At 38.7% G+C, this 13,945-nt stretch overlaps 1 protein-coding gene across 6 annotated transcripts in view; it reads right to left on the reverse strand.

Annotated features, from left to right (window-relative positions):
* Nucleotides 1–5,788: 5,788 nt before the first annotated feature.
* The window catches only part of LOC124115806 (transient receptor potential cation channel subfamily M member 3-like), a 291,914-nt gene continuing 283,757 nt past the window's right edge, over nucleotides 5,789–13,945 (reverse strand). For all 6 annotated transcript variants that reach the window (XM_046476937.2, XM_046476936.2, XM_046476935.2 and 3 more), the window contains one exon: nucleotides 5,789–13,457. In XM_046476937.2, coding sequence (XP_046332893.2) covers nucleotides 11,723–13,457 — 1,735 coding nt within the window. In that variant the 3' untranslated portion in view covers nucleotides 5,789–11,722. The remainder of the gene's footprint in view (nucleotides 13,458–13,945) is intronic.

Below are 13,945 nucleotides of genomic sequence, written 5' to 3' on the forward strand. Positions count from 1 at the left end.
TCTTGTTCTGAATCGAATTAATATTTGTGAATTGTGTAACCCCAATGCCTGATATTGTGGTATAATCCTATACTAACTGGATAGAGACTGCGTTGTCGAGGGCAATGGTGGTCCCAGGCGTCACAGGTGTGCCAGAACCATTTGATCATGGGTTTGATTCTAAGAATCACCCTGATTATTAGAGTGAATATGTATGAACACAAATATATACACATGTTGACAATGCAACATCCATTTGGGGTTCAAGAATCTGAATCAAGAATCAATATCTTTTGTAGCCCTTCTATCTGAATACTTAGTGGCTAATTCAAGTCATTTCAGCTTAATCGTAAAATCACCAACAAAGAATATGATAAAAAATTATTCTTCAGCAAACAATAAAGTATTCAATATATTGTTGCCAAGCCTTCATATTCTATCACTTGTAATATTTAATCTGTAGGGATTATACATGTACATCAATGAACGTTTCACAGTTTCGGGATCTAATTGTTAATTCGAGATGTCAATTTTAATGATGTCATTAGGCTTCATTTCAGTTGTTAAAACACATATCCTTCGATAGTAACTTTTGATGAATGTGATAGATAAGCCAAATTCAGTTTACTGACATGCCAAATGCAAACAAGTATTGCGTACTATGGCTAACCTAATGGACCAATATCAGGTCACCGCTTAATCATCAGAGTTTGGTTTTAGAGTCGTGGTGGTAGGTTAGTTTTGTCACGTGCACGTGAGTTGCATGCCTAGCCACTGGTTTGCCTTGATTTTGTTATTGTATGTCGGCAACACACCAGTGTAAGTGGGTTTATATGAACCTTGACAAGGAATGGGTGTAGAAATTATTCAGCTGAAACTTTGTATGAATCATCCCAATCTTAGTGTATCAACAGGAACAGGTGTACTTGTAGCGGACCTACCTTATACGTTCCATATTTTGCGATGTTATAAATTTTGAATGATGACATGTATTGGCTGAATAAACAGAACCTTTCCAGGAACATTTATTGTTTTACCCGCTTTATTAGAATTGATTTGGTATAGGAATTAGGTTTATCAGGGTTACATTTTTTTATCATTAGTATTTCATGTTCGTGTGCGTTAAAAGAAAAACTTATGATGGAAGAAAACTTGCCGAAAGACAAGAATACAGGTCCATCTTGTTTTAGACTATGCTAATTAAAAGCGTTCTCAAAAAAGATTTTTATAAAATTGACTTGTGAAAAGAGTACGGACAGATGCATGGGAACAGAACACCACCACTAAATATTGCTCATAATATCAATCACCGGCTTATCTGGTCCTTGATTATTTAGAGACATCCCTAATACAGCTTTTATAATGACTGTGGAACTTGTTGGACTATAAAAAACGTTTGTTTTTTATTTGCATGCCATCACAATCTTATGGCAAGTGAACAGCGAAAACATGCCACGACTGACGGAAGTCTAACGCAACAACGCCGTTAGAAGAATTATCTTCAGTTGTAGCCAGGTATTTCCACGTAGCACCAAGCACCATTACAAGATCAGATCCGGTCGACCACGTATCACTACTACAACACAGGACAGATTCATACGGCCACGCCACGTATGTGAAAGAACCACAGCGGCCACCTCTTCAACTACGGCAATACCAGAATTACGTAGGATATCAGCCCAGAGAGTGAGGAACCGTTTACGCGTTGAAGGTATTCGCGCTAGACGACCAGTTGTGTCATTTTGACGCGCCTGCATACGTCGGCAGCGACTCCAGTGGTGTCTTGTTCACAGAGTATGGCCACAACTGCGACCGAGACAAGTTTGGTCCTGTGACGAGTCACGTTTTATGCTTCGCTGTGCAGATGGTCGCGGAGGACGTTATGCAGGGAACTGCATAAAGGAAGTGGACAGATTTGGTGGTGGTAGTGTGATGATGTGGGCAGAAATCTCCAACACTGGTAGAAAAGACTTGGTGCAAGTTCTGGGAAATTTAACGTCACGGAGTCACACGGCCACCCGTCCTTCCAATTATGCAACAAGCGAACGTCATTTTCCAACGAGACAACGCCTGACATCACAAGGTAAGAATGACGACAGCCTTTTACAGGAATCACAACATCCAGGTTCTGCCATGGTCCTCCAGGTCTCCAGATTTGAACCTAATCGAACATTTACGGGATGCACTGGATCAACGACTGAGAGCAAGTCAACAACAACCACAGAACCTCCGACAGTTGGCACAAGCACTGCAGGTAGAATGAATGAAAACTCCCAAGGTCACAATTCGGGATCTGATAGCTTATATGGGACGACGTTGCCAGACATTTTTGGACTGTAATGGTGGTCAATACACGATATCGAGAACAGATGACCTTCACCTTGAAAACCTACTGTTCCATGTCTGTCATATGGAACTTGGGTCAATGACAATGTGTGCTAATTTTGAACAATCAATTATGATCTGTTGATTATTTATGATATACAAAATTAACATCTTAACCGTTTCTTTTATTTTGCAGAGTATATCTTCTGATCAATTTGGTATTGGCAAATGGAAATAATATGATCATATCTGCTGGGGATTGGGCCCTTATTGGATCTACTGGTTGGTGTGGTGAGATGGTGGCGCACTAGGTCATTAAAGAGTAGGGATCAAATTCGAAATATGCATTTGACATCCAACGTCACTAATACGGAAGAGAATATATGGATGTCATCTTCTTTATTATGTGGAACACGACGTTTCGAAGTATGTGCTTACTCCTTGATCATCCACCTGATGAAGGAGTAAGCATATACTCCGAAACGTTGTGTTCCTCATATTAAAGAAGTTGACAGCCATATATTCTCTTCCTTTTGTGTATCGGAGCACGGTTGGCCCAGTCGTATAAGGCGCCGCGATTCGCTTGCAGAGTTGCGTCCCTTGGGCACGCCAGAAACCTATAATTGTGGGTTCGAATCCCGGTTCGCCCCGATTATGTTTCTAGGTTTGTCAGCACCATACCCGTGCTCGTGGGTTTCACCGAAGTGGTAAACGTCTGAGACCTGCATCAACTCGGGCTTTCCTCCCACATTAAGCTGACACGCCGCGATATAACTGTAATACTGTTAAAAGTGGCGTTAAATCCAACTCACTGACTCCTTTTGCGTATCACTTCTAAATGCCTTTCAAAGACCTAACGTCACTAATTAACATTGGGTAAAACCAACTCTGTTGGCCAGACGAATTCTTCGATGCATGCTTCTGATAAGTCGACCAATGTCGACTTTTTTATGTTGTTCCATTCATCAGTGAGAACAACACCGATTTCATTTAGAGTGGTGTGTGGATTTTGACGTTGACGTACACGTCTGCCAATGACGTCCCGATAGTATTGACCTGAAACTTTGCCATGTTCTTTATGCAGCGCAGTTCATGTGATACCCCCCTATACCATTATGGACCCACCCGCAAAACAATTATGTTGTAGGACGTTAACGTCCATAAATTAGGACGTCTTCAAACTCGATTCCTTCGGTCATGAAAAGTCAAGAGTGAACCTCGTTTCGTCAGAAAACATGACATTAACCCAACGTCAATTATTCCACTGCTGGCATTCCCTGCACCAGTGACGTCTGAGATTCAAATGACCTGAAGTAAGTTGTGGTATGGCACGTGGAAGTTGTGCACGCAAATGCCATCTATGCAGGCGATTTCGCACCGTCTGGGCATTTACTCTTTCGCCAGTTGCCTGTTCAACCGTTCCCTTATCTGACTGGCAACCAACCGACTTCTTAATGCCATCATACTGACTAATCTGTCCTGGGATGGAGTTGTCGCCCTTGGCCGTCCAGAGCGGTGATGATCATCAACGTTATGTTATTTGTTGGTATCAGGCTAAATATTCTACTAATGAAAGATTGAGAAAAAATTATTTAAAAACTTTTTATTTTTGTTTCATTATCGTTTTACAGTTACGCATATTACATGTATAGTAATTGTACTTTAAGAGAAGAGTAAATGACAGCTTGATCAGAACCTGTTGAAATATCCCAAATCATTATTAACATTTGCAAAATATTTAGTTAGTGAATAGTATTAATTAAGCTCCCATTTGATATCCTGGACAGTTGGCATTTTGTGTTCAATTCTTTTGTCTAATGTGGGTTTTTTCAGCACCAAGATTATGGTCTTTACAGGATTATTGTTTTGTAAGGTATACCCGAGTAAAACGTTTTCTTTTGAAATATGAATGTTTATTTTTGCCTTTATCGCGAATCCAGTTTTCCATATTGGAACAGATGGGGCGTACCTTTTGACATTGCCCAAAAAGTTGTAAAATCGTTTCTTTTATCATTTGAGCAACAACTGCACAAATTCACTGTCCAGGTATCCAAATTAACAAAGTAGCGAATTTGTAGGTGGAATAATGTAACATTTGGTATTGAAACCACTGAAATGTATATGATCCTGTACATCTAAACGGTATAAGATTATGTTTACGATCTTCCCAACTTTGAAATTGTTGATTCTTGATAATGTGTTTGTCCATAAGTATTTTATAGAAATATTTAGAACCTTTCCTGGTGAAATAAATTAAATGGAAAAATTGGATAACTAAGTTTCTTCAGCTTCTGTAGTATTGCTTTTTAGACTAGTAAGACTTAGATAATTAAGAAAATTAATTATAAGGTTGAATTTCTCCGTGAATTGTACAAATGAGAGAAAGTGTCCCTTTTTCGTCAATAAAATCGTTAATAAATCTGATGCCTTTTGAAGACCATGATTGGTAGACAACCCTTTCCTTCCCCCGTGTATGGTATCATTTAACCAGACATTTTGTGAAAGAATACCAACGGCAGAAATATTATTTTCTAGACCGTCGACAAAAGCCTAACAAGACATCAGTAAATCGTCATAGAACTTATTGTTTACTCTCGATAATATGTATGGCTTTTGCTTCTGGCTATTGATCTCGAACACATTTTGACCCCTTATTATGGGTATCTAAGAATACACAACTCCATTTAGAAATGGTTGAAAAGGCTCGTCTTATCATCGAAATCTTTTGGGATTATATAACGTATCTATTATTTTAGGGCATTTACTTCCTCTATCGTTAGTATTACATATTATTTGTGATCTTTTTATTTTGAGAAACATGCTGCGTCTGGTCAAGAAAATTCTGACGTGTACCCACATGCAACATGCTTATGGCACGTCAATGCTCAGCACGTTGCAAACATCGCATGATCAATGCTGCTACTTCCTTAATGTGTTGAATAAAGTGTCTGAGCATTTACTTCCAAGAAAACAATATGCGTCTGCTCACAACTGAGTCTCAGTGACAATGGTACATCTGGCGTACCACCCCTTGCACGTGCTGTTTGAGGTCAAATGCTTCATAACTGTCACATTATGTTTTCAGAGCTTGATTTCATTGGAAATGAACTTGCCACATAAATCACCTACTTTCATTGCCAGACGTTAGTGTATTTTCCTGAAGTTTCACCTCAAAACAAAACATCCCCTACTGTTTTTGAATACTATATGTCTCATGCAGATAAGCCAACAATTTCAGACCAGGAGCTTTCTGGTGCTTTTGTTGCCGAACAGGTTGTTGATTTATTTAGCAGAAAGCAGAGGTGACGATTTTGTAATCCTTTCAGGAGCAGGCAGTGATGGAGGCTCATCGAGGTCAATAGGGTGACACAAACTCCACCAGCTCTTAAATGGGTCTGAACATGACAAAGCTATAGCAAGGCATTTAACTGTCACAACACATTTTCCGTAAGGTCACACAGCATGACAAAACAAACAAACAAACGTGTATAAATTGATTTATTTACATTCTACATACAAGTAAAAATAGTTCATTGTAATATAGTTTTCTTATTTTACTGTTAAATTCATCCTTTTTTTCACAGAAGTTTAAATAAATCTTGTACACATAAATATATCATACATTTTTTTTCAATATTATTGTTTTATGGGTGCAAAAAAGCAAAGCACTGACAAAAATAAATAACATAGTGATAGAGATGAGCATGAGAGCTGGAGACACAGGAGTGAGGGGAACAAGATGCATATTGCTTGTGTTCAGTATATCCAGACTTGTTCAGTATATCCAGACTTGTTCAGTCACACACAATCACACCTGAACTGTTCATCATCAACAGAAAGTGATTATTAATTTTGGCTTTTCATTTAAAGTTCATTTGAATCAAATGGGAAACTCATAACATTCATATGATATGCCCAAATCCAGAGTTGATCTGATCATCACTGTCACAATGTGTCATCTGATTGTGTCTCATGCAGCTTGACAAAGGATGGTTCATTGATTTATCAGTCACAAGTCTGTGTTGGCCAGATGTGGATTATTTACATGCTACCATGATATAGCACTAATATTGCTGACTGCAGCATGAAACAATATTCACTCAGTCCCACAGATCTTAAATGTAATGTAGTCATACGTTTTCCACCAAGGTAAAAGAAACTCAAGGTGTGATGTTCCTTATGTGTACATTTATAAAACAACCCTTAAAAAGAATGAACATGAAAGTTGGCAAGACGATACTCTCTATGGTTGGTCTAGACATTTAAATTTTTGCCATTTGTGGCCTATGCTTCTCTTGACCTCTGAAACATGCACTAGGAATAAAGTCTCTGGCAAGCTGCGGATGCGGACCCAGACCGACAGTCCCATGAGGTGGGAGATCGAACACCTCCCACCTTGTGCCTTTACACAGGATGTCCTTGATTGACTAGCTCACTGTGAAAGTTGAAGGTAACAAAAGAGTGCAAGTATCCACAGATATACTCTTGAGCATCTTCTTCAGAGGTATCTTCAAAAGACTTCAGTAACGTTGAAATTACAAGAGCAGATAGCAGTAAGTATTGTCTAGGCAGATATAGATTGGAAACTCATTAGTTCTTTACAGAAAACGCCATGGTGTTTCAGAAAATGACATGGCTTGGTTATTCATCATTACCCACACTAACATATCTATATAGACACACAAGGCTCATATAGTCATCTCCTCCACACACAAGGTATGTAATAACAGAAACAGTAAGAGACATACCAAGCATGACATACCTGTAACAGTAATTGTTCAATGGCTCAACATGTTGTAGTATTTGTTCACTGTATCTGGTGCAGAAGAAAACGTAACATTTCTTAATTTACATATGTAACATTTCCAGGGCTGTAAGAATTCGCTCACACTGTTCCATATGGATCTATATCTCAATTTAACACTCCTTTTCTATCATAAAAAAACAACTACATCTATCATTATGTATCAATTCATGACAGGCTTACCCTTTTTGCAAACAACAAGTGTCATCATGGATTTTCAGTGATCCATACATGTACAAATTCAATTTTACTGCCTACCCTTTCCAGAGAACAATATTTATGTGACTTAGGAGAAATACCTTTTCTTTTCTTTCACGCTATGATAGTTTTAAAAAATGCAATAGATTAACTGATAAATTTAAAGGTGCAAATTTCGGATTGCAAGTTATCCATAAACATACAAAAAAAAGCAAAAAATATTCTAAGATCCTTGGACTGCAGGAGGAGTTAATTAAACATATTTGACATATGACATAGTGTAACGTATAACTTGGACAAATACAAGAACTAATTAATATTTTTTCATATGGTGGTAATTTCAGGAGGAGATTACCGTTTTCAAAATATCTGCAGAACTCATTTAAAACGAACCAAGTTCATATATTCTATTTTATCTTTGGTATAACTTCAAATTTGACATTAATCATTTGGTTTTGGCATTGCATCATCTAGACATGCTAGGTGGCATTTTGCAGGGAAAATGCCAAGATCATAGCTTGGCAAGAAAAAGAATTTAACATTGATACACTCAATTATATCTTATCTAAGTGAAACGACACTTTTTTCTCTGAGCATAGCACTAATCACAACTAGGAAAACACAGTGTGTCATTTGTCTTTGACGAATGCTTGATAAGTTAATCACCTTTGAAAACAAAGTCTAAAAATTACAGATTAAACAACAGATAAATATGAGAATATCAATAAAAGTTTTCTGTGCACTTTTAAAATAACAAAACAATATTACTCCAGTAGATTAAAAGGAATGACGTTTGATATTTGAAACAAATCAAAAGAATATTTACAATTAATATCAATGTCTGGTGCAATTTGCATGACTGGAATAAATGTTATTGCAACAAAACTGTATCTAGTGCTGCACAGTACAGGGAGTTAACCAACACCAGGTCAAGGTAGCTTCCCTGCATCAGCACAAGTTCACTGTCAATAATACATGAGCTTTAGAAGTTTGTTACATTTTCAACCAGATGCAAAACCGGCATGCTGTGTGATGCTCTTGATGTAAAAAAGGTACTTACCCCAAAATGTCATACATTTATATTGATTCATTAATTTTCAAAGGTATTCCAGCTTAAGTTTAAAATTTCAATAAACCTAAAAGAACCAATCGTTTTGAGCATCTTGTGAAATTAGTTCAAATCTGCTGAAAATGTAATGAGAATAATCATCTTGCATAAAATCCTTGCCAATCCAGTAGCAAGTGTACCTCACATGTTCAACATATATCTATCTTGCCTACATGTCTAGCTGCCCTTATCACAATATCATAACATAACATAAGTGTCACATCGGAAATAAAGATCGATGGGAGACCGAATATGTGGATGCTTTTGTGAAAATGACAACACTCATATTTTCATGACATACTTGTCAATAACTGTGAAACAACTTGAAGAAAAGTGCTTTGTTAGTGACAATTTAAAAGAAGAAGATTAAATTCAACTGCTTTGTGCTTAAAATATAAATAACAAAACACCACTTTTGAAAAAATATGATAAAAAGTTTCTCTTCATGAGAGATTGGAGATGATCATTTCTGTGCTTGACCTACGTCATGTGGTATGAACTGTTGTTATTTTTATTGGATATCAAAATAATTTTGTCTTTAGAGTCACAGCAGATTTTTGGAATGCTGAAATGCTGAATCTATGAATAGGTATCATTACAATAGAACTTCAGCAATAGGTCTTGTTAACAAATCTGATAAACCCATGACTCAACAGAAGTTCAGGACCACTCGATTTTTGAGTTTGTATACATCACACAAGAGTAATCCACATACATACTGTATCACAAGGTATTATAAAACACATAACCCGATTTAATCATTTCTGAGACCATGAACGCAGAAGTGTGCTTTGTGAAACACTTTGGGGTGTAAAACACCAAAGGCACACAAAGAGTATGCTCCGGTATTTCCTTCTGCAACTAACCTCACATCATAGAGATCCTATCTTACCCTCTATAGACAAAGGATAACATGTGTACTTGCCCATCAAACACACAATATACACAAAATCATAAAGTGAAAATTCAAAATCTTTCCTCATAACAGAAATATTTGAGAAAACTAGCATGGAACACATTTCCTTGTAGGACATGAAACACAAACATCAAACACTTCATTCCCTTTGAGAATGATTCTCAAATGGATCTAGCACTAGCCTCAAGAGATGTGTTCCACAAACAAAATCTAAGCACTCTATCTTCACACATTGTAATGCAATGTCAGAGTATACCTCTAGTGCAACCGTTGCTTCGTAGACTGTGGCTGGTCTAGGCCATTATCACAGTGACAGTGTACAGTGACAGGTGTGTTGAGACAACAACTACAGGGACAGTATTGCTTGAGAAGGTTTGTCACATCACAGACAGTGGATTGTGAGGGGTCCTCACAGACAGTGGATTGGGTGACACAGTACATGAATCCAGTGGTTGAAACAACTCTTGCATACAGTCAATTAGGCAGCTCACACAGTCCTTCCATCATTCAAAAGCGCATTAATCTGTACTGCACATTAATCTGAACTGCACATTAATTTGGAACTGCATATCAATTGCATAAACCAAATTTCACATTTTCTAAACCATGCAAAATCAACTACTTATCCCTTGCCATTTATTTTTTGGCATTTTAGAAAGATATGGAAAGGCTGTAATCCTTAAATACTCCAGTGACAATTCTTACTGAACAGTGAAATCTGGAATGTACATTAACAATTTAAGAATGATATTATCCATGATGTCATAGTTTCAAGAAATGATGTGCTTATACATAACCAAATGATTCAGGAATAGACTAAACACAACGGAAAGTAACCAGAAAGTAACCAACAAGAAACCAGAATCCCATAACTTTAAACTTGAATGTGAATGTTGAATAACGGCATGCTTCCCGATCTGTGTGCATATTTCATTAATGGCGACACAAACATCTCACATTGGGAGGTGAGACCTTTAGCTTCTAAAACATATGAGTTTACCCTGACACAAGTTCAATTTACCATCTAGTGAGTAGGTGGGTGTATTGTTAAATCATTGGAACAATTTATCCTGAACACAAATTTTGTTGAATGAACCACTTGCTTACCCAGACAGTACTTATCTAGATCTGATCATTAAGCCCAAATCTACCATTATCAATGACATTGGGACTCATTTTGTCTATGCATGATGCATGGAAGTATCAAATACACTATGAAGGATACAAACTATCTGAAACTATATTGTGTCACCGGGCTGCCGAAAACAAAGTTAGGCATTGGACAATGACCAGATTTCAATTCTATCTTCAATAATGATAAAACTATAAAGGCAAGAACAAATACAATGAATACTGTTTACATGTGCTAATACTTGTAAAAAGTTACAAGTTATCTGAACCTACAATGACGTTACCTCTGCTTCAAAACATTGCATAGACATTACTTGTTTACCCTAGCTATAGTAATGTTTTGACAGAATAATATCATGTTACTTTCTTTCTGCAAACTTCCTTTGGAAATAACTAGAATCTAGGAACTACAATGTCTTTAGTTTTGTCTCTGTCAGTTCTCCCTCTTGACAAAAGATTTGGGTGAAAATTGTACAAAATCAAAACTTTCCTCTAACATAATAATTTGAATGGTCTCTGGTACATATTACATTCTTCGAAACTAAAGTTATTAAAATCTTGTTTATTTTGCAATACTAAAACTAAATGAATAGTTTTAAAAAACGTTCTGCACAAGAATCCAATATTCAAAAACAAAAGCACACTCTCAAAGCTGCACACCAATATACCCTAAAGCTTACAGGGAGCAAGAAGCTTGGCCACAAACAAAAGAAAATGTCTCTAATATTCCACTGTACCCAATCTGTTCTTCCAAGTGCATTGCAGCTGATTGCATGATGTGAGATATATATAAACCAACAACGGTAACAGTTGCCTACTTCAGCTATAGACTATGATGAGCAGGTGTCAGTCAACGGGAGGGAGGTCCACTAGGTTGATGATTATCACAACCACCGGCAAGGCAGGCAGAGTAATTGTGGTCACTGTCAGACAGCATCAACCTGATCTAACTAGCACTAGTTGTTGAATGTTGTTGAGTGATTTGCCATGGTCACACAGCATCAGTCTACCCTTTGCACAGTAACCTGGGTTCATCATGATCACAGATATAGAGGACCCTGAACAGCCTTGACCTAAATGATCTCATCAGGCTGATAATCCATGGAGTACGTAATGGTTCTCATTCAGCTGTAATCCATACTCTTCAGGAACATTACCTTCTTTGCAGAAACCTTTGAATTATCAGGTCTAGCTTTGTCCACAGTAGGGTCAGTTCATCAATCAAGATCAAGTACACAATATTTCCTAAGTGATCGTGATGTCAACAATGTGGAGGTGGCTGATCACTCTCCTGACTGCTGCAGGATGAGATCTTGATTTCCACTCCACCAAAGATGATCTTCTGTTCTTCCTCCTCCTCCTCATCTTCCTCGACCTCATCCTCCCGAGGAACGTTTTTCACATCCATTCCCAGCTCATTAACAACGAGCTTGGCGATGTCGCTGATGCTGTCACTCTCATCCATGGATATCTGTCGGAGTCTGTTCCGGATCACCTGCTCCATCTTGCGATGTTCGATCTCCTCGGCCTTCCGGAGAAGTTCCTTCTCACTCTTGTATGCTGGTGTCTCCAGAGGAGCAGATCCTGAAAAGCTGTCAGAGAAGAAAACGTTGCTTGATGTGGGACTTCGTTGTGGGCTCCTGTCTTTAATGCATGATGTATCGATGTCATCGGTGATTGAAGTGTACTCTGCATGTAGTGGGGTTAGGATTGATGATAAATCCCTGACAGCAGATTGAGGGATCACCTCTGGATCCGGGGTGGTGAATGACCCTGTGGTTTGGGTGATTGACTTTGAAGGAGACAGTGGCGTGACCTCTGGTGAGATCGGGGTGAAAGCATTATCAGTTTTACCAGTGAGTATAGACTTCCAATCAGTCTTTTTGGTTGCATTCAGATTAAGATTGGCTGGCTTGTCTGGCCCACCTTGTATTGTAGATGTGTTGGTCACTGCAGGGATTTTGGCTGTGGTGAACACAGCACTTGAGCCAGGGCTTAGTGTGATCTCTCCATGAGATTCAGTTGTTGAAGGTGCTTCTTGCAGATTGATGTTCTGTGCGCCAATGATTCGTAATTTGGATTCAGGACTCACCTTAGCCTTATTGACATTTATAGTAGATAGCTTAGGACCATGTCTTCTTTGTAGAAGTGGCACTTCAGAGTTACTGATGGGAGTACTTGTACTGTCTGGTGAGAGCAAAGGAGAAGGCGGTGACACTGTGGGAGAGTCTATGGTTACAACAGTCACAGGGGTAACTGGGTCATCAGTAACAGGGGAAGGAGGGATAACCAGTGGAGATGGGATAATTGCAGCGGGATTTCGAGCAATTGTAGCCTCACTTGGGGCAAGGGTTGCAGGGCTGGATGCAGTTGTCTCAGAGGTTGGATCTTCTGTAGGAACTGCAGAATTGGATTTGTTGAAGGTCTTAACATTGGAAATGTCAAAAGTTGAATCAGGTGATCGTAGAGTGGACTCTCCAGGAGTACCATCTTTCCGTGAATCCTGCCCATCAACACTTCCAGATTGTGTATCCACAGATGGTATGCTGGAGTAGGTCCCTCCACTCAATTGTCTACCTCGGCTGTAATTGGTGAATTTCTCCAACTGCTCATGATTCAGTGGCTTCTTTGAATGTATCAGTACAGGAGAAGGCTGGCTATGCATTAGAGTCTCTGGTGTTATTCTTCCGTGGGACAAGTCGGTGCTGGAGGCACGACCCCGATCATGGGTCATCAGGGGCTCCATGATGATTGCTGGAAGGTCCTGTTCTATGACGGAATCATGGCTGGAAATGGAAGGGTGGAGAAATCGGGTGGCTGGGAAAGAGCGATTCTCACCATGAGCAAGACATGACTGGATGTAGTTGAGAGCCTCTGCCGTCTGGTGGGCTATCTCTTCCAGCCGACCAAGACGATAGTCCACAGTCTGAAGAGAGAGCTTGATAGTATTCTCTTTCTGGTTCATGTCATCAACCCGCATGGACATATTTTCTACCCTGCAACAAGAAATATCATTATATGTACCCAGGGGTCCGGAAACCGTCATATGCGCCGGACATGTCCAATTGGGAATCTCAAATGTCCGTTTTAAAATATTGCTTACCGGACATTTTAAAAAGTATTGTCCGGACATTCTTAAATTTTGACTGGACATGATCAACAGTTAGGACTGAGCAGTTTCTGTCTGCAGTTGCAACACAATGAAGATTAACTACACTGACAAGCTTTGTTTGTTTTGATTGCTGTAAATACATCGTACCTACATGATAGTCCAATCGGTCAATCACTGTAATAGGCAATAAACTGAGTTGACACTGATTAATCGAGGATTAATTACTGAGAACATCTTGTTAATTTGAGTGAAAGGTGTTTACAACTGTACATTAATACCTTGCATCATCGATGTACCTCATTATCCTCACAATGCTATGATACGTAACCTCAGACAAGAAGCAAAAGCGTGACGACAGCCAGTCGACCGATG

The sequence above is a fragment of the Haliotis rufescens genome, unplaced genomic scaffold, assembly GCF_023055435.1.
Source record: "Haliotis rufescens isolate VD_foot unplaced genomic scaffold, xgHalRufe1.0.p SCAF_1, whole genome shotgun sequence".
Classification (NCBI taxonomy): Eukaryota; Metazoa; Mollusca; class Gastropoda; order Lepetellida; family Haliotidae; genus Haliotis; species Haliotis rufescens.